This window comes from Acomys russatus, chromosome 20 (assembly GCF_903995435.1).
Source record: "Acomys russatus chromosome 20, mAcoRus1.1, whole genome shotgun sequence".
NCBI lineage: Eukaryota > Metazoa > Chordata > Mammalia > Rodentia > Muridae > Acomys > Acomys russatus.
In genome coordinates this window covers 33434668-33455977 of record NC_067156.1, presented here as the reverse complement: position 1 = coordinate 33455977, position 21310 = coordinate 33434668, and the positions used below count along the sequence as shown (strand labels likewise).

General features: G+C 40.9%; 1 protein-coding gene across 3 annotated transcripts in view; it reads right to left on the bottom strand.

Annotated features, from left to right (window-relative positions):
* Nucleotides 1-21310, bottom strand: part of Kcnn2 (potassium calcium-activated channel subfamily N member 2) — a 378701-nt gene that overhangs the window by 137085 nt on the left and 220306 nt on the right. For 2 of the 3 annotated variants that reach the window (XM_051163924.1, XM_051163925.1), the window contains exons 3-4: nt 2164-2356; nt 36-1312 (exon numbers count right to left, since the gene is read on the bottom strand). In XM_051163924.1, coding sequence (XP_051019881.1) covers nt 36-1312; nt 2164-2185 — 1299 coding nt within the window. In that variant the 5' untranslated portion in view covers nt 2186-2356. Of the gene's footprint in view, nt 1-35; nt 1313-2163; nt 2377-21310 lie in introns of those variants that run through there. The other variant, XM_051163926.1, reaches the window with a different exon arrangement.

Sequence of the window (21310 nt, the reverse complement as noted above, 5' to 3'; positions counted from 1 at the left end):
GCTCCCGGAAGGTATTCAGGAGCAAAAGTCGGTACCTTGTCGTAGGCGCCCCACGACAGCTCGGTCTCGATGACCATGACCACGATGCCGAACATGCCGAAGATGAGCGCGTAGTCGCTGAGCCGCTTGCGCTTCTCAAACAGGGCGCGCCGGTGGCCCAGCTTGTAGCCGATGTTCTGGTTCTTCTTTTTGCTGGACTTGGTGCCGCTGCTGCTGCCATGCCCGCTACCGCCGCCGCCGCCTCCGGTGCTGCCTCCGCCGCCGGTTCCGTAGAGCGCCAGGTTGTTGGAATTGTTGTGCTCCGGCTTAGACACCACGATCTCAGGGGCTGAGGATGAGGCGGCGGCGGCAGCAGCAGACGGGGAGGACGCGCCACCACCTCCTCCTACGATGGAAGCGGGGGGCTGCAGAGGCTGAGCCTCGGAGTCCATCTCGTGCAGGTTCCGGCGGGACGAGCTCAAGTTGCTGAGCGGACGCATGACGCCCCCGTTGTACCTGCAGCTGCTCATGGCTATTTCGGTGAAGGGGTTGCTCTCGCGGCGCGCCTGGGGTTGGTGATGCTGGTGGTGCGCCGGGTGAGGGTGGTGGTGGTGGTGCGAGAGCGGGGGCCCGGAGCCCAGGCTGCCCAGGCTGCCTGTGGGGCTGGCGGCGGGCTGCAGGCTGTGGCACTGGTGGTACTGGGAGGCGGACGCGGGCTGCTGCGCGTACTGCTGCCGGAGCGCACTGGCATGGCTGGACGGCGTCAGCTCGCTCACATTGAGCTGGCTGCCCCGGCGCGATGAGCAGCAGCAGCAGCACGAAGAGCCCGACAGCGGCGAAGAGGTGCGGGTCCGGAAGGCGCCGCCGGGCGAGGAGGTGCGGAGCAGCAGGGACAGGTTATCCCCCGCCCCCGCCCCCGCCGCCGGGACACCGGAGGAGGCGCAGCTGTTGCACCGGAGGCATGGGCTGCTGCCACCGCTGCCGGGCTGCTGGTGCGCGAGGTGCGGGTGGTGGTGAGGGTGCGGGAGGGGCGCGAAGGGCGCGCACGGCTTGTCCTGGCTCTGTTGCTGCTGCTGGCAATGCAGGTGTGAGGAGCGTGGCGGTGGTGGCGGCTGCTCTGGAAAGAAGCCTCGCTGGAACTGCAATGGGGTTTCCATGTCAGGGCTGTTAAAGCTGCAGGGAGACCAGGCGGTGGTGCACCCTGCGCAATGCGTTATGGTCGGGAGCGGGGACTCCTGCTGCTGGTGCGAGGAAGGGCCCATGCCGGCTCCGGTAGAATCCAGGCGGCGAGTCCGATTGGTTGGGCGCACCAAAACAATGGGCATGACATCACCTGCGGGGACCGAGACTGAGTTTGCGGCGCGCGCGGCTTAGGGGAGCAAGTGTGTGAGAGAGGTTGGGAGGGGAATCTGCAGAATGAAAACCCCGGGGGGCTCAGGCCGGCTCTAGCCGGGGTGAGGGTACTCGAGGGCAGGGATTCCACCTGCGGTTCGTGCGCGTCCGGTACCATGGTTGGAAACACTGAACTCTCCCATGCACAGTGGCGGGCTGCAGGGGTGGGAGAAAGAGAGAGAGGGGTGCCTCTCGCTCTTCAGCTCCAGCCCCCTGACTAGTGCGGGACACACTGGCCCGAATGACCTGCCTGGGGCACTGCAGCATGTCTGGCCACCCTGGCCATGGAGCAGGCGCCAGGACAGTGAGAAACCTGAGCCACTCTCCCGCCCCCTCGCCTTGTAAGGCCCCAAGACAGCACCTGCTCGTCCCATTCCCTCTCCCCCGACCATCCTGCTGAGAGTGGGCTGCAGGCTGCTGGCCAAGTAGCTGCGGGGGCATCGGTTTTGGGGAGGGGAAAAAAAGTTTGGCGACTGCCTATGCGACTGAATCAGCGTCGGGAGAAAGTCAACACTAGATGCCCGGCTTGGCCTCTGAGGAATCATATCCGACCCCTATCTGGGATCTGTCCCTGTCGCCTAGCTACTTAAATCCAAGAATTGGGATTGGCGGCGCTGTAGCTGTTATACGAGAGCACTGCGGCGCGGGTAGGGTTAACCTCGCGGCGCCAGGGCGGGGGGGGGGGGGCGGGGCCGGAGGGGGGGGATCCCCGGCGTCCGGGGAGGAGCCCGCTCGGGCTTCCCGGGTCCCCCTGGCGGGGGCGGAGGGCTTTCCCCGGGAACGCCCGCTCACATTTGCGCGTTTTCCGGAACATGTAGGGCTGACGCCCCTGGCCTCCGGGTCCTGGGCTCTCTGGCAGTCCTACAGCCTGAGTGGGTAGGTCCGAGGGCTACTTTGGCGGTGCAGACGAGGCTTGTTCCAGGGTCTGGGGGCTGCTGAGCCACCGCAGGCCGCCAGTTTCTCTGTTTTTCCTCCTCCTCCAGACCTGCAGTACAGACACAAAGCAAAGGCAGGTCACTAATGCGCAGACGCCAAGCATCTTCCCAGCCAAGGCCAGACTGCAGCGACTGGGCGAGGGGCTTGGTGCAGGTTGACTGACTGCCAATTAATATTATGACTCGACTAAATAATCGCTGCCCTTGGACAAGGAGTTCCCATAGACTTAGCTATAATGATGAATTAATCCCTAATAAACCAATAAAAACTGCACTTTGAATTTTTGCCTTGGTGTGTCCTTACTGAGCTAGCTATACACAAACAAAGCAGCAGGAAGTCTCTTTGAGGGCTCTTGATTATCACTCCACCATTAAGCTTTGCATTTTTATTTCTTTGTGGATTGAAATTCTTGTCTTCCTAAAGAAGGGGGGGAAAGATTAAATTGGCCTGTTAAATGTTTGAGTTTTGTATCGTGATTTCAATGGTTTTTTATGATGGAGATTACTAACAGATTAGACCAAGAAATTAAAGCGAAAGCGGATCGTTCTCATTAGGTAATTGGAATTCTCAGCTGGATCCAATTTCGTGATAGTCTACTCAGCAGCTGCCCTGAAGTTGCTTACGTGTGTGTGTGTGTGTGTGTGTGTGTGTGTGTGTGTGTGTGTACACGCGCGCGTGCCTGCGAGCCCGCCCTCAGTGCCATTGAGTGAATAATTTAGTTCTGGATATTCTTTGCAAGTGTGTTAAGCAATTTAACATTTTTTGTGTACACAAGTAAATAGAAGGGAATGGGAGAGAATTACATTTAGAGCCATAGTCCTTGGCAGGAGATAATGAATAATCAGGGCTTGACATTCTTAATGATATTGGCTAAGAATTGCACTTTAGTGGCTAAGAAAATCAAAGCTGTTATCCTTATTATCTATTGTGATTTTGTGTTTGTTTCATACCTTCGAAGTGGGAAACAAATAGTGTTTAGAATGAAGAAATGTGTTGGATTTTGAGGGCAGCTGATCATGCACAGATGCACATGTGAGGGTCATCACTACCAAAAATAATTCCAGTGGAAGAAGGGCATGGTTGTCCGTGCCTGAGACCCTACACTTGGTAGATGGCAGCAGGAGGAACAAGAATTCAAGGCCATCATCACAGATGGAGTGGGTTTGAAGCCAGGCTGAGCTACACAAGGCTACTTAACTGTCTTAAACAAAAGAGAGTCAGGTATGGTGACACATGTACATAAGTAGGTTGAAATTAAAATGAAAGCTTCCCAATTATTCAACTGTGAGTCTGAAACAACTTTAATTGAAGTGGTAAAAAAAATCCATCCAGTATTGGTGTACTTTGCAACAAGTTATGTAGGCCTTTTTACTGTTCTTTATAGATGATGGAAAGAAATGTTTGACTCGTCTTTATCTCTAATTATCTCAAAAAAGTATATCAAAAATTAATGTGTTCAATACCTTCTCATAGATTTAGAAAAGATTTCATAGACCTCTCCCCAAATAGCACAATGGTTGTTACTCAACTTAAATTTTATATATACGATTCTAGACTTACTAAAATGTCGTAAAGAAAACAAAAGCCACAACCCCCTGTTGTTAAGATTAAGCTAACTTGGCCAAATACCACGGTCAACGCTTTTCACAGGCTTCAGAACAAATGGAACAATATTGAACCCTAGCCTTCCCCCCCCAACACACACACACACATGCACTCTGTCCCTATAAAGCAATGGCTCTCAACCTGTGGGTTGCAATCCCCAAAGACCATTGGAAAACACAGATATTTACATAACAAAATGGTAGTTATGAAGTATGAACAAAAATAATTGTAGGGTTGGGCGTGGTCAGCACAGTATCAGGACTGTATTAAAGGGTGGCAGGGCATTAGGAAGGTTGAGAACCACTGCTGTGTACAACTGTAGGCATAAACATGGCATGGTGAAACAAAGCAGCAAAGACAGTACTTTTCCTGTGGCTGGTGTTTTGCATTTACATCTGTGAGTAAGTGGGAAAGGAGAGAGGGAGGAAAAAGAAAATGCTTAAAGCAAAGATCAATGGTTTCTACTGAGAGGCTTTCACACATAGGTGTCCCGCCTCCTTCTTCCATTAAGGCAAGCAAGTGTTGGAATTCCCCTAGATTAACACCAGAGGTCACAGTCACCCACAAAATGCCTTGCAATCTAATCAATTAAACCCCATCTCTGTTTTAGCATCCTTTCTTCTCTCTCTCTCTCTCTCTCTCTCTCTCTCTCTCTCTCTCTCTCTCTCTTCTCTCTCTCTCTCTTGCTACAAATCTCTATTTTTTTACAGCCCATACCAGTGATTTTTCCATATTTGTTGTATGTCAAGCTTGTGAGCAGTTACACACACCTAACACAACCAACTCCTAAATACACATAGTCAGAGAATGGGTTTCCCAAGCCACAGAAGCCTAGGCTTAAAGATTTTAAAAGGTTAGTTTTACCCCATTTATTTTAGTCAAATTCCTACTATGTTCTTTTTTTTTATTATTTTCTTCTTCATAGGAATTGCCTGTACTTTTCTCATTCGCTGTCCCTTAGAAAGCAAGACTCTCTTGACCTAGGTGACTGGAGTGTATTTCCAAAGGCAATCAAAGCAAGAGGACATATGATCAGTTTCCTACACTGTGTGGTTGGAACAAGATTTCAAACTAAAAAAATAAATATATTGGAATTAGGTTTTTTTTAATTGCCTAGCTGAGTCAATTATCTGATAATACTGAACTACACAACTCTGTAATGAACTGCAGCCTCTCTGAGCCTGTTTTCCTTCACAGTTGATTAAGAAGAATCAGGAAAGAGTATCATTGTTTCCTTAGTACAGTTTCCATGTTTCCTGAAAGATAACAATTTGAGAGTCCACAAAACAACATTGTTTTAAATCATATGTTCCCCAGTGTCACATTTAATACATCACATTTAAGCTGAACATTAAAATAACACATGCCTTCTTGATGCAAGTACACATACCTGTATCAGGATGATATAGTATTAACCCTGTATTAACCTATTTTCCAAAGGCTAATAAGTCATTTTGGGCCCCAACTATTAACTTAATTAATTTTTCATATCATATTTTATTCTCTTCCTTGTCTTCTACCATTTCTCAACTTATTAACCTATCTACAAAAGTCTCAGAAATGCTAGCAAAAGACAGAAAGTAAAATCATATTAATCTTGCTAGCAGAATGGAACTCAGATTACTTGTTAAATGGATGAAAAGGCTAAACATATTGAGTAATAGTGTTTAAGAAAAATCTGTGGATTTCATAAACATATATCCCTGTGCGATTAGACACAGAAAAGACAGAGGGGGGGCCACTGTTTGAAGGCCAGTGGGTTGTACAAAACTGTTTCTTCTGTACTGTTTCATTTGGATTTCATAAAAACCCAGGCAGGAGGCAGAGAACGTTTTATTGTTATCTGCATTTTACAGGTAAGGAAAATACCTGAGATAGAATGTCTGCCCTACCTAAGGTGACTCGGGTGAGCAGCAAGGACAAGGCAGATCGCCAGCAGTCTTTTGAGTCTGGGCACTGTGTCATTTTTCACATCCTAGGGCCTTGTCCTACTGCAGAAGAACTCATGGGCTGCCCCCACGTACTCAGGAACAGACGGCATGCCTCCGAATGTTTTCCCACTGGCTGCTCTGTTGCTTGTAAGCTTTGTCTTCTTGTTGGCTTCATTTGATCAAAGGATAAATTGAGGGAATTTAATATGAGCGTGGAGGAAATGGAAGTACTTTATGCCTGATTGTCTAAGATGTCTAATTAAAATGTATAGAGAGATACAGGAGTAGAGGAGCTTTAAAACAGAACAAAACATGACTTACAACATGATTCTAATATATTCAGCTATGTTCCATACTCTTTCGCTGACTTTGCTACCAGTCAGGGCATTCTTTATTTGGGACTACATCCAGGGGAAAAAACCAGAAGATCAGTGAGGATATTTATTGCAACTATTGAGGGCTATTTTGTCTTGTATTAAACAAATGAAGAAGGAGAAGCCTCTTGGTCTTACAACTCGGAGGCCTGTTTCTATAGTCATTCCTGAACCCACACGGATCATTCTTGCCTTGCGTTGTAGAAAATTGATGACAATCAGAGAAAGGAGCCAGGCTTTTTCTCACAAGGAGAGACTGGTGTGTTTCCCAGATCGAGGAGTCAGCAAAAGTGGAATCATAATAATTTTGAAATAGTCCTAAGTACTGAGGACACATTAAGACTCCTTCACTTTTTTTCTGATCATAGGCCTGCAAATTAAGTCACCTTTTGTTACTAATTAACCCTGGATGCCTCTGCTTTCTCTTTCCCAGTTTCCTCTCATGCATCAAGCTCATACAAATCCCTAGACTTCTCTTTTATTTATCTCCCTTTCTGGTATTATTTACAAACTTCCATCCCTTAATAACTGTCTTAGCACAAGAAAGAGTTGATGGCCACTCAGGTAAAGGGAAAGAACCCTGGTCTGCGACATTGAATTCAGTGTAATGTCACCAAGAGGAAGTTCTCTAATGCTAACAGAATGTCAGTGATTCAGGCCTGTCCTTATCTGCACAGCCATGCTCTTCTTTAAAATGACTTTTATTTAATGCCATTGCTGTTTTGAGGCTGTAAAGATGGATATTTTATATTTATAAATCCACACTTGTTCCCTTGTTTTCGTAGCTTGCTTATAAAAATAAAATGACTGAAACTAACTACATTATAAGGGATTTAGCATGCATTACACTTGTGGTATATACAAAATCGTAGCATTAAAAAGGAGAAGGGGTCCTGGATGTCTCTGTTTAGAGATATGTGGTATCTATTTTGTGGAGACTGTTAATATAGATCAAAAATAGGTTCTGATAATTAATATATTGTAAGCCTTCGAGAAACTAAGAAACACATACACAAGTTAAGAATAATTACAGGAATTAAATGTTTAAAAATATCAATTTAAGTGAAGGAAATTGTAAAGAGAAGTTTAAAAATGTATACAACATATTTAATGAACAAAAGTTACAAGCACATACTTCTTTGATAAAATCGCCGACTAAAGTCATGTAGGGGAGAAAAAGGTTGTTTCAGCTCAAAATTCCAGGCTATAATTTATCATTTAAGAGAAGCAGAAGTGGCAGGAACTTGAAGCCTCTAGTGACATCCATACTCAAGAACAAGAAGATAGACACGTGCATATTGTTAGCTGCTCACTGTGTTCACTATTGCACAGTTCAGAATCCCCTGCTAGGGAATGGTACGACACACAATGACGTGTATCTCCACCCCAATTAACATCATCAAGATATGTCCCCACAGATGTGCCCACAAGCCAACCTGACCTAGAAAAGTCCTCATTGAGACATTTCTTAGGTGATTTGATATTATGTCACACTGACAAAACTACCTGTGACACTTATGCAACCACATTAATAACAAAGGATTAAACAAATGAAAAGCAAAAGTGGTTATGAAGTTTTTTGTTTTGTTTTGTTTTGTTTTGTTTTGAGACAGGGTTTCTCCGTGTAACTCTAGCTGTCCTGGAACTCTCTTTGGGGACCCAGCTGGCCTTGGACTCACAGAGACCCACCTGCCTCTACTTCCCAAATGCTGAGATAAAAGGCATTCACCACCATCTCATGCTGTAGAGTACTCTTAAAGATTCAACTATATGTTTTCTCCTGGAGATGCACATTACAGAAACACAAGCAGGCTGAAAGTTCAAAGATATGAACTATAAACAACTGTAAGGTAAACATAGTGGCTCTAGACCAGTGGTTCTCAGCCTTCCTAGTGCTGTGACCCTTTAATACAGTTCCTCACATTGTGGTGGCCCCCAACCATAAAAGTATTTTCTTTTTAAAACATTTTTTTTATTAATTTATTCTTTTTACATCTCAATGTTTATCCCATCCCTTGTAGCTTCCCATTATTCCCTCCCCCCCCCCATAAAAGTATTTTCATTGCTACTTCATCATTGTAATTTTGCTACTGTTATGAATCATAATGTGTAAATATTGTTGGAGATATATGTTTGCCAAAGAGATCACAACCTACAGGTTGAGAACCACTGCTCTAGAGTATTAATCAAAATAACATTTTAATATGTATATATGGAGAAAAACCAATTGTATAATCAAATATCAAGTTATTTAAGAAACTAAAACAATTACGAATTCACATGTGTATAACAATAGATTCTAATAACATGAGGCGAGACTGAAATATCTGAAAAGATAACCAAATAATCCAACAACGATAGGTATTTTGTTGTAGCCATGAGACGTGTAACTGAGAGGGAGGCTACAAGCCCTCTAGAGCTAGAGTCACAGATGGTTGTGAGCCTTCCAACCTGGGCCCCGAGAAAAGAACTTGTATCCTCTGGAAGAAGAGCACGCACTCTTTCTGCTGAGCAATTTCTTCAGCCCCGTGGGATTGAAGTGATTGCCCTAGATTCAGCTGGAGAGATACACATTCTCTTTGTCACTCCTCTTTTCATTCTTTCACCCCTCTTCCCACTTCCTACCCTCAGCATATACCATGAAGTCCAAAACTTACCCTACAAATATTTCATCTATTGTTTTAGATGGATCACACTTAGAACATTTGTTTATAATAATAGCTGCTTTTAATTTATTTCTACTTCCACAGGAATGATTTAATGTTTATTGGAGATGAAAAACATTGTATCTTGGTCACTAAATACAGCTGGGAATTCTACTGTATGGCACACTCTTTCATAAGTTGCCTTAATTTCAAAAATTTAACGAAACACTGAGAATAAACTAGAGCTCTTAGGAGTGCAAATCCATGTAAAGAAAACTGTAGTGGTTATTCATAAGTGAGCCTTAGGCTTTCAGAAATGCTAATTGGTTTTCTTTTTTTAATGTTTTTTTAAATTTATTTTTGCTTTATGTGCATTGGTGCTTTGCCTGCATGTATGCCTGTGTGAGAGTTACAGATAGGTGTGAGCTGTCATATGGGTGCTGGGATTTGAACCTGGGTCCTCTGGAAGAGCATTCAGTGCTCTTAACCGCTAAGCCATCTTTCCAGCCCTGCTAATTGGTTTTCTGACCCACTGCATATCAAAACCTTAAAATAAAGCCAAGAAGACAGACTTACTGAGTCTGATAAAATAAACAACAGGAATATGATTGCTTAAGAAACTAACTGCATTTGTAAACAATATTTAATGATCATTATAATTTGTAGAACATCAGAACTCAAAACACAATTAAAGGCAAGTGGTCATGTATACATGATTAAAATCAAACGCCATCCTTGAATTCATGACTAAACTAACATATGTGTCCATGGTAATCCAGGGTGATCAAGACAACCTTAAAACGGTGAGATGAGGTGTGCCTATAGACCCAGCACTAGGGAGCAGGTAAAGCAAGTGGATTTCTGTGAGTCTTGGCCAGCCAGGGCTACACTGTGAAACCCTGCCTACAGTGTCTCACTAACAAGGCTACCTCAATGTGAACTAAACTAGAGCAAAAACAATAGACATGCTGATGTGGACCACAGAAAGCCCAGGAGCCTCAACCCTACAGGAAGAACTGTAGGCAACTAAGAAATGCTGAGGCCAGGGGAACATCTTCCCTAGAGAAGGGCACACTGACTGGTTATCCAATACCAAATGGCCAGACTGGAAAACAAACACATAGGTAGCATTATATAGACTGAGAAGGCTGTATTTATGTATTTTAAGAATGTGAGTGTAACAACAATTAATAAAAAATAGTCCATGAATTTGAAGAGGAGAAAGGAGTGGTATATGGGAAGGTTTGGAGTGAGGAAAGGAAAGGGGAGAATGATGAAATTATATTGGAATCATAAAAATAAATGAAAAAAATACAAAATTAAAAACAAGATAATAAAAATGATAAAGAAAACCATACATATATATATGCATATGTACATATGCATATATGAATTATATATATGAATTACCTCCACTACTTAAAAAAGGCTATTCTAGGGTCATAACCTTTATCTCACCATTTTGAATTTCTATGAACAATTCTAAATTTCCCAGAATTAATGGAAAATGCATTTTTGAGCCTGTACTGTAGAGATGGTACTTAAGGGTCATACGCATTGGCAAGCTGAGAATCATTAAGAAACCCTTTTGGAGGAATCTCTTTTTTAAATTTCCAAACTACCCTCCTTGCAGCCCATGCTTGGCACCTGCGCCATGCAGTGATGAAGACCTTAATGATCTCTGAGGGGTTTGGCACCCCTCCCGCCTGCATCAGTCCTCAGCGCCTTTCACTGGAAGCTGAACTTGCATTTTTTTTATTTTTTTTATTTTCATGCTTCTTGCAGTTCTCTGCCTTGGGTGGCACTTTAACGTGACATATGGTCAAATGATTAAACGGAGTGGTAGAAAAAAATAATTTGTGCCATATCATTTTAATGAAATATTATAAAACTCTTTTTGGTTTCTGCTCCATTCTCCATTTTAATTGACACCAGTTCCACATTATTATCGGCTAAGAGTTCTTAAAACTTTCTTAATAAGAAGCCGGGCATGGTAGCCCACACCTTTAATCCCAGCACTCGGGAGGCAGAGGCAAGTGGATCTCTGTGAGTTCGAGGCCAGCCTGGTCAAAAAGTTAGTCCAGGACAGCCAAGGCTACACAGACAAAGCCTGTCTCAAAACAAACAAACAAACAAAAACTTTCTTAATTTGACCAAAAACTAAAGCTACAAATAGCTAAATAAATAAATAAATAAGCTGGTACCATTATTATATTCTCACATAAATTTATCTTTAATGATATATTTTATAGAAATTATTTTAAAATTTTCATAGCATTTTATTTTATAGTCACAGATATTTTGTTGCTAATTGGTACATGATGACCAGTTCATTTCATGGGTTCTTTCATTTTGGAGCGAAGAACTTTCTGAATCATAGAAGTCTTTACATAAACTGATAATTTGAGGCAGGAGTTGGAGGTGATCTGATTGTGATACGCTAAATTATCTGACATTGAAAACTGTAATTTATAGTTCTGTTTTCAGGGTTCATCTATCCCAGTCTTCATTTTATGGAAGCTTCCACACACTCTCTGTTGCATCCTTTTTACAGCCCTATCTTAACTTTTAGACCCCCACATCCATCTTTCAATAGGAATTTAACATCTATTAAAGTTCCCTCTTTGAAGGCATGCCTATCGAGTTCTGCATTCATTTGGATCAAATCTCCCAACCTTTGGGTCACAACCCCCAAAGACCATTGGGAAACACAGATGTTTAAATAACAATTCAAAACAGTAGCAAAATTACAGTTATGAGGTAGCAACAAAAGTAATTTTATGTTTGGAGGTCACCATAACATGAGAAACTGTATTAAAGGGTTGCAGCATTAGGAAGGTTGATGACCACTGATTTGGATTATAATTCTTTTCCTAGAGATTAACTTTATTATACTACCATCCATCAGTGTTGTTCTTTATTGTGAACATTTTTCTTATAATTAGTAAGATGATAATTACAGTAAAAATTATAGAAACAACACTAGTCTCTGTTTATGGTGAATGGATAAATGAAATGTATTACATAATATATGTATATTATATACACACATGTATATGCATTACACACACACACACACACACACACACACACACACACACACACACATAAAATGAGGGGAAAGCCAATCTTTAAAAAGAAGGAAATTCACCATTGTAAAGGCAAGGATGAAACTGGAAGACATGCTAAGTGAAATAAGCCCGACATCGCAGAAAAATTCTGCACTTTTTCCCTAATATGAGGAATCTTAAAAAGTCAAACTCATAAAAATCAAAGAATAGAATTATGATTGTGAGGGGCTGGGGTATGTAGAAAATGGAAAAGTGTTGGTTAAGAATCCATTTATCCCAGGTAAATATTCCTGGATGTATAATGTACAACAAGAAAACAATAGTTAATGCTAATGTTTTTATTCTTAAAATATGCCAAAAGTGGATCTTAAATCTATAAACACACACACACACTCAAATTGTAAATTTGATATAGTTTTTTTTAATTAGATTATATGCATATATTATATCATGTATACTTTAGTTTTTCTTTTTAGAAATATACTTTTTATTTTGGCTGTTTATCATCTTTATTGGAAGATATCTGCTGCTTATGAAATCAAATTAACTATTGGGCACAACACACAATTATGTGTGTATTTCCTTATATATATGGAAAATCTCTGACCACAGTGATTTGGTACCATACATTATAAAGTATTTTAATACTTTTATTTATTTTTATGTGTATGAGTGTTTTGCCTTGCATATATGGCTATGCACCACGTGTATTCAATGCCTGTGGATGCAAAAATAATTGCATCAGATCCCCTGAGACTAGATGTTCCAACTGTTGTAAGCCACCACATAGGTGCTGAGCATCAACCCTGAGTTCTTTAGAGGATCCGCCAATATTCTTAATTCCTAAGACACCTCTCTATAATAACTAACTCCTAAGCCATTTCTACAGTGTAATCTAATTTTCTTGTCAAGCCATTTGTAGAGGAAAATTAAATGGGGCACAATTAAACAATGACAATCTGTTCACCTATTGGTACATGACCCATTTGAATTCTTTCATAGGTGAAACTATTGAGAACTAGAATCAATGAAACACTTTTTCAAAACAATGTTGACTTCCATTTTGCTTCATAACATTATTTTTCATTTTATAAAGGAGATAATTTGGACTTTGGAGCAGACAGTCCTGAGTTAAGAACCTGACTTGGGTCTTTTGCTCAGAGGCAACCTTTCATCTTCCTAAGTAAAAGGCAAGTTACTTGAAGGCTGCTTTCCCTCATCCTTCACTGCTTCCTGAATAATATGGGGCTTTGTATCTTACACTCAGTCTCATCTGTCAGGCAGGCGATGGGTTGCATTGTGTAAGATACAGGCATGGGTTGTCAACTCAAATGTGTATGAGGAACTGTTCTGAAACAAATGAAAACAATTCTTTGATTAAAAACAGTCTAGACTAGTGGAGGATTTTGTACTTTGGAAGTGATTTTGGAGACCGATAAGAAATCACATCTACCTGACTGTTGCCAATGAAGTCTATGTGTTTGATATTGACAGATCTCCCTATTATAAAGAGAAACAGTGTTTGGGGAACTGAAACTTCTTTATCTGGAAAACTAAGCTTTAATCGGAAATCTGGGTTCTCTGAGTAGACAGACCTCTCTCTTCACAAACACTATGCTGGAGAATGACAAGAGTTCACCAGGAGTTGATTGTCTGGATGATGGCAAGAAACAATACTAAGTAATGTTTTTTTTTTTTTTTTTTTTTTGAAACATTTATAATGATATGCCTTGTTTGGTCTGACAAAGGAGAGAAAATACCAGTGGGGTGATCACCTCTTAATAGACCAAGAATGTTGGGCACAGAGAAACAGCAGAGGCAGCCACCCAAGCTGACCACAAAATGCCCAGCGTCCTAAAGCAGCCACATCCTAATGCAAATGAGACTCTGCTTATGTCCAAGAAATCACATTTTCTTCGTTCCAGAATTCCTCCCTCCTATTCCTGGAATACATCCTTTAGTAACTTCTAAGGAAAGATATGCTGAAAATCACGCGATTTCTAGCCCCTATTTCACTAGCCTCCCCATCATCAACCATGCAGGACAGAGAGATTGGGATGCTTGCTACATTCATCAACATTAACAAGAAATAAAGAAATGCCAGCCCCCATTGCCATGGAGATATTCCAAATGCAGGAGTAATGGTCCATTTCCCAAAGCTGGGTTAGAACTTTTCTTTCACCCTCTCATCAGTTATAGCCTCTCTTGAAGTGTGATTCCTGGACCTAACCCTCACCCACAAAGGCAGATACAGAATAGTAGAACAAACTACAATAGAAGAAAAACTGTATTTAAATCCAACTGCATCCATTTGAATGGAAGACTGTCTAATCTTTCTTAGCACATAGCTGGAAGGTGATGATAGCACCTACCTACTTGGAATAGGATGTGAATGATCACGTTTGGTACATGCTATAGGTTATTAAAAGATCTGTTAGAACAAGCTAGAACATGAAATAAAAGATTCAAATTCGTTTACATGTGCCTCAAGAATAATGTTTTCCTTGACCCTCAATCTGTGTGCATATATACAAGAGATCAGAGGCCACTCAGACCTATTGTGTCATCTTTCCTTGTATTTGTTACTAATTCACAAAAGTCCATTTAGCTGCAAGCAGTTTTCACTATTAGGAGGTAAGCTAGACATAGCATTTGAATAGTTTGTGTTCACTTACCAAATTGTCTATGAAAAATAAAAAGGAAAGCACAACTTAAAATAGAGATGTGAAAGTATAACATTGGCTTAATGAAGCTTGTTTTTTGTTTTTGTTTTTGTTTTTTTAAAGACTCCTAAAAGGCCCTGTGAAAGGTACTCAATGTGCACCGTTTAATAAAAGAAAATGACCTTAAAGCTTTTGAGAAGAAAAAGAAAAAGAAAAAAATAAGAAAGCTTAGCCAGCTTCCGTAGCTAGAAAAGTTGCTGCATTTAATGTTTTATTCCTGGTGACTGGTTTCATCAAAAGGGCAATTCAGAGACTTAGACTTAATTTTTCTCTCTAATGAGTAAAGCCAAGTTAAAGGCTAAAAGAAAAAAAGAAAAAACCCTTTATTATATAAACATACTTGTCTCAGAAAGAGAATTTGGCTGTAGTTAAAATTCAACACAAGTCAAGTGATGTTTCCACTGTCACCCCCTTGGATAAAAGTACTATTGACTGTGATAGTTCGACATTTGCATCTCAAAATGATTACAAGTCATCCCACAACTAGAGTTTTGGCTACATTTTAACTTTGTGAATTTGTTCAAAATGACTCTTTTCATTCTGCTCCAGAGCATTCCAAATGAGAAACTTCTCTGTGTCAATTTGGGGAAAGGATAACTGTGTGTTCCTGATGCTGAAGTGGGTCAGGCCCAGTTTTTCTTGACCTGTTTTTATAAGTAGTTGCAAGTCACTTCATCATTCCATTTCCACCCATTATAGTTTTTGCCTTCTCCTATTTTCACCTCTAATTTTGGCAACATTCAATGCTTTGGTCATTTTAAAATATTTTTACATACACATTTATATTATTACACATATATAAAATAAACTACCTACAGCAAGAAGAACCACAAAACAATCAGTGATTATATAAATGTTACATTGGTAGTGTTGTGGCTATTTGTATTTGGCAACCTTGAAGAAAACATTTTTTCTATCTTGATAAGTCTAAAATTGTGAATGTAAATCAATATCATATCTCATCTCTATCAACTTAAAACATCTATCTAGAACTAAAAGCATCGTCACCCCTAAATAACAAAGGTTAATTGTAAAACTAAACTATGTGGTCTCCAAACTCATCAGAGAGTTAAGAAGGAATAAAATTATTTACTTGAGTAAACAGGAAGCTGCAGGTTAGCAGCTTCCAAAGTGAAAAAAAAAAATGACATTTCTTACATGAACTTTTTTTGCCATGTATGAAGCCTACATTGAAACCTTTGGAAGACCACCCTCATATCTTTTAGCTAGGTCAGTACTGGAACCATATTGTTTGCTATTTTTGAAATGGGGTGTCATCATTATGTTGCCCAGACAGGCCTTAAGCTCCTGGTTCAAGTGACTGCCTGTTGAACCCCACTAATACCTAGGACTACAGGGCTTTCATGACCACACTTGACTAGAATTGTGTTCTGTTCTTGAGATTATCGAGTCAGACAATGGCATACAGAGAACGCATGATCTAGTGAATGTCATTAGCTCTTAGAATTGGAGACTTAACTAGGAAGAAAGATAAAAGGGACCTCATGAGGCTGAGAAGTTTCTGTAAGGCAGGAGACACTGTCAACAGAACAAAGCAACAACATCCAGAGTGGGAAAAGATCTTCACCAACCCTACATCTGACAAAGGTCTATTATCCAAAATTTATAAAGAACTTAAGAAGTTAAACACCACCAAACCAAATAATCCAATTAAGAAATGGGGCTCAGAACTAAACAGAGAATTCTCAACAGAGGGATAGCAAATGGCTGAGAAACACTTAAAGAAATGTTCAACATCTTTAGTCATCAAATAAATGCAAATCAAAATGACTCTGAGATTCCATCTTATACCCATCAGAATGGCTAAGAGAGGGAAAAGGCCAACTCTGGGAAGGAGATTTCATACAATTCTAAGAGCTTGTCAGAGCACATTATAGGAATGATGGGACAATGGTGGGTGGGCCCAAATCTTGACCAGGACTACTCACATGTGCATATCCTTGGCCCTATATTTACACATAAGCCCACTTCAAAACCCTAAAGACGAAGGTGGGCACTCACCCCTTCTCACTGTGGCCATGTTAAAGAAATCTTCATTTTCTTCTTTCCATTAAAAAAAGGACATGATAAAATGATAATTAACCTATCACAGGTTTTAAGAGGACTGATTTGGAGGCAGTATATTATTTTCTAATTAATATGTCAAGTAGTAAGAGCTTTAAATATGGCAAGAGACTTGGAAGTAGAAAGGAATCCATGTCATACTTAAGGAAAAGTCGAGTTCCTTAGTGCTAGCCTGTGGACAAGAGGGGAGGAATGGCATCAGTGTAAAGGCCACGCTTGTCTCCTTAATGACTGACATTAAGATTAGGGTCCTGTAAGGAATGAGAAGGAGTGTGAATCTCTGGAGCAAGGCCCTGTGCTCAGTGTCAGTTCTGTAGAGTTGATGAAGTTGCAAGAAGGGCTCTGAATATACGTCCATGCACGACACGACTATTTTTTGTTCATGAAGACTCTTTATGTAGAGACAAATAGCTTCTTGAATTTAAAGTTAATATTGATTGGCTAAATCATAAATTTTACAATGCACTCTTCCTTAAACCCTTATCGAAAAACATGTATATTCATAAATCTAACAAATCACATGAAATAGCCGCAGTTGTTTGCAAAGGCATGTTCAGTTTTTGGTAAATATCAATTCCTTAAGTAAACCTCATCTATAGAAATAAAGAAACACATCCATTGGTAACTCTGTTTACAACCTTACCTGCATCAAAAATATTGGAGGCCAGCCCTTATGACATCAAGGGGCTTTGACACCCAAGGCAACTCAAACAGACTTTGCTTATGCAAAACAGAATGTGCAGAAGAGCAAAGGGTGTTCGTGTTTGTCACTTCTACAAGAAACATCATTTTGAAAACAAAATGTTGCTTGTTGATTACCTTCAGTAGGAGCATAACATCTCAGAATGAAGTGCAGAGCATAAGCTGGACACTAACAAGTAAATGGATAACGAGACCTCATCTATGTTCCTTTCCGTCTTGATCCACTGTGAATGTTCTTTCATTCTTATTTTACGTCAGTGGCAGCTTTGCCAGCCTTTCCTCCCCCACCTCACCTTTATCTTCACTCCCCATTTCTCCTTTCCCCTTCTCCATAATCAGCTTAAAGCAAACAGCAACTACTCATTAGGGTGCCCGTTACGATGTTCTTAGACATATCAACATTATTTCTTTCAGATTCTAAACCTTAGAAGACATGAATCACCATATTTTGCCAAATAAAAATAACTTTTATAGATACAAAAGTCTCCACAAAGGTTAACAAGTCCTGTCTTCCTTTGGGCAAGACTAGACGTTCTGTAAGTCCAGCATGGAGGAATGGAATTTCCCCAAGGAGGAATTCAGTGAACCTAGTGAAGAGAATGTTCCTACCCAATTCATATTTTGGGCAAATACTAGAGGAAACAGACAAACTGTACATTTGGGGGGCGAATATAGAAAAGAATGGGTATATAGAGCCTATGTATGTTTAACTTAATGTAGCAAAGCAATTTAAAATAGTGTTCACTGCCAACCTATGGTTTTCAGATGCTATCCCTATGTCCACAGCAGCTTTGTGAGGAATAACTAGAGCAACTGTGATGCAAGGGATGACTGTGAACCAGATGGTTTTGAATTGCAGGGTAGCTGGGCAGGTGTGTAGGAAGCTCACCAAGATCCTAATTTTCTTAGACTGCTTCTGTAAAAGCCCAGAGTGAACTGTGTGCTCCTTACTATGCCAGATAAGCTGTTCCATGACCTAAGCACCGGCTTTTCCCACTGAAAGCCCTGTTACAGTTTATATTACTTGGGAGGTTGGTAGAATCTAGACTAGCCTAGGAGACCAGCCTCTGGGCATGAGCGATTGATAATCTAGTTTATGTTAGCGAAGATGAAAAATACTACATTAGGTTGGGGTTATGGGCTAAATAAAATTGAAAAAAAAGACCCCAAGACAAGCACCAGAATTCAGACTGTGTCTCCTGGCTATGATGCAAGTCAAGCCATCACTGCCAGGATGGACTGTACCTCGAACTGTGAGCTGAAGTGCACCTTTCTTCTTCAATTCGCTCTTGTCAGATATTGGATCTGAGAAGTAATACAAGTGACTAAGATATCAGCACCGTATACCTCTCCATGACAGTGCTGAGCTAGTCACTTCCAGAATCTTCCTTGCTCTTCCTTTTCTCCTAGCTCGTGTTCCTTGCAGGGGTTGGACTTAGTAATAGTGACTTCTTTTCTATCAACAAATGACCATTTCTTCAGGCTACCTGAATGGCCCATGAGACTTGACAGAGACACATCACTATTCTGCATGGCCATTCTATCTCTGTCACATATTCGGTCTCTTCCACTCAGCCCTACTCCAGATTATAAACATTGAGGATAGAGAGTATTTTGTTATTTTAATCTACCTGGATTGTAAAGTTGCCTTTTAGAATTCAAAAAAAAATAAATACCTGAAATGAAATGGTGTCATCATCATTTCTTTCACACTCCCCTCAGTAGACAAGACATACCCCTCTCCTTTGTGGAACTTTCTGGTTTGACTTTCTATGTTATTGCTGTTTTCATATATCAAAAATCCTCATTGCAAGTTAAAATAAGCTAATACACTCTATACTGAGGTTTATAGAGAGCAAACTTTATCTACTCTATTCTATTGATTTTTTTTTTTTTAAAGAGTCTCTCCTGTTTGTCAGGCTGTCCTTGAATTTGCCATAGAACAAAGAATGACCTTGAATTTTCCACCCTCCTGCCTCCATCTCTGAAATGCTGGGATTCTAGACATGTACCATTCTGCTCAGCTACTTGGTCACTTTTTAAAGAGGAAAATTAATTATTGTTTTTATGTACTCAGTAATTCAAACATAGTCAAGGGCACTTGAAAGAAGTTGGCTCTTTTAAGTAGATTAAATTTATATTATAATTTATATGATAAATGTGCATAGCGTATTGTGCTTAGAGCATGACACTGCATTTTACCACACTGCCCTGTTATACATAGTATATGTATAGGAGGTCTACATATTGATGAGGCTTTGTTTATTGATATCTGTCAACATTAGTAAAATGTCAGTTTGACTCCATGGCCTCATGTGGCCGTCTCCCGGTGCGCGCTTTTACCCTGAGTTACACCACCTTTTCTACATGGAGAGGGCAAGGAGAAAATAAAAAGTTATTTCACACAATGGCTCACTCAGTCTGTTGCTCGGTATTCACTTTCTGAGGGCCTCTTAAGGCTCCCACTTATAATTCAGCTACTGTTATTTCTACACATCCAAACGGTGAACTCCTCTGTTATTTGTCACTCTTAAATTTTTCCTTGATTCATTTATTACCTTTTCTTCCAAACATGTCCTATTTGTTCTTCATGCTCCCAGATTTTGCCTTCCTTATGGTTTTGTACCTTAAAGCTGGATTACTCCAAGCGAAGCAGAGTCATCAAGCTTCCCAAAGTCTCACCAGCACCTCAGCCGGTGAGGGCATGAGCGAGTGCATGGAAGGCAGAAGAGTGTCAGGAAACTTCCTATAGAACTAATTCACGATGACAAGGTGGGCTTGCTTTGTAAACAAAGATGTACACATAGTCTGTCTCCTCCCACGCTGCCATTCACGTACTAAACATTGGTCACCGGTTAATAGTCTCTGCATTCAACCAAGATATAAAATGGAGTAAGCTAACATCATCCCAATCAGCAGCGAGCTACAGATTAATGAGAAAAATCCTGCTTACCGGTAATTATCACATCTGTGAAGAACATCAGACCCTCCAGTGCCCCCAGGAGCCAGAGAAGGACGTTTCTGCAGCAGTTTTGCACAACCTCTTGCAAAGTGGCTTTTGTCCTGCACTCCAGTGGTTAACTGGGAACATGCCAAATGGATTGAGAGCAACCTAGTACAGGAAAGGGGGCGACTTTTGCAGAGGGTTGGCGGTGTGAGAAGAATAAGATGTGGACTAAGATACCCATTAAACTGTCATCTGCAGTGGAGCATTTAATGGGAGAAGGAAATGAAGCACAAAGGAGTTTGTATAGGATCAGAGCATCCATTTTAACACCTCCAAATACCAAGTTGTGTATAGTAGGAAGGTCACACAGTTCAGCTTTGAGAAATGCTAATGAATGTCTAAGTGATGAGTGGTTATAACTGGGAATCCAAAACCGTCTGAGGCAAAATTGGAAAAAAAAGCACAGAATATTTCATTAAAAGTGTGTGTGTGTGTGATGAAATTTGTTGGCAAGGAGAACCCTAGGGCAAAACTCATGCTAGGAACTGACTGATCTAGACCATAAGTTTGAGTAGCATCCGCGAATCACTAGTTGAGGAATATTCTGAATGTGACATTAGCACTGTAACACATACAAAAATTATTTTGGGTAGGAAAGAGGCTCAGTAGAAAGGACTGGAGTTTAAATCCAACACCCTCTCCTGGCTTCCATGGGCACCTACACACACACACACACACACACACACACACACACACACATTCTCTCTCTCTCTCTCTAAAAACAAATATTTGTAAAGTCACTTTAGTCCATATTTTTACACAACAGCCAGATGGCCATAGAAGGAAGAATATAAAGCACTCTCATGAAATTGAATCTACTCTCTCCAAACATTCTAACACACCCAGACCTTGGTAATCAA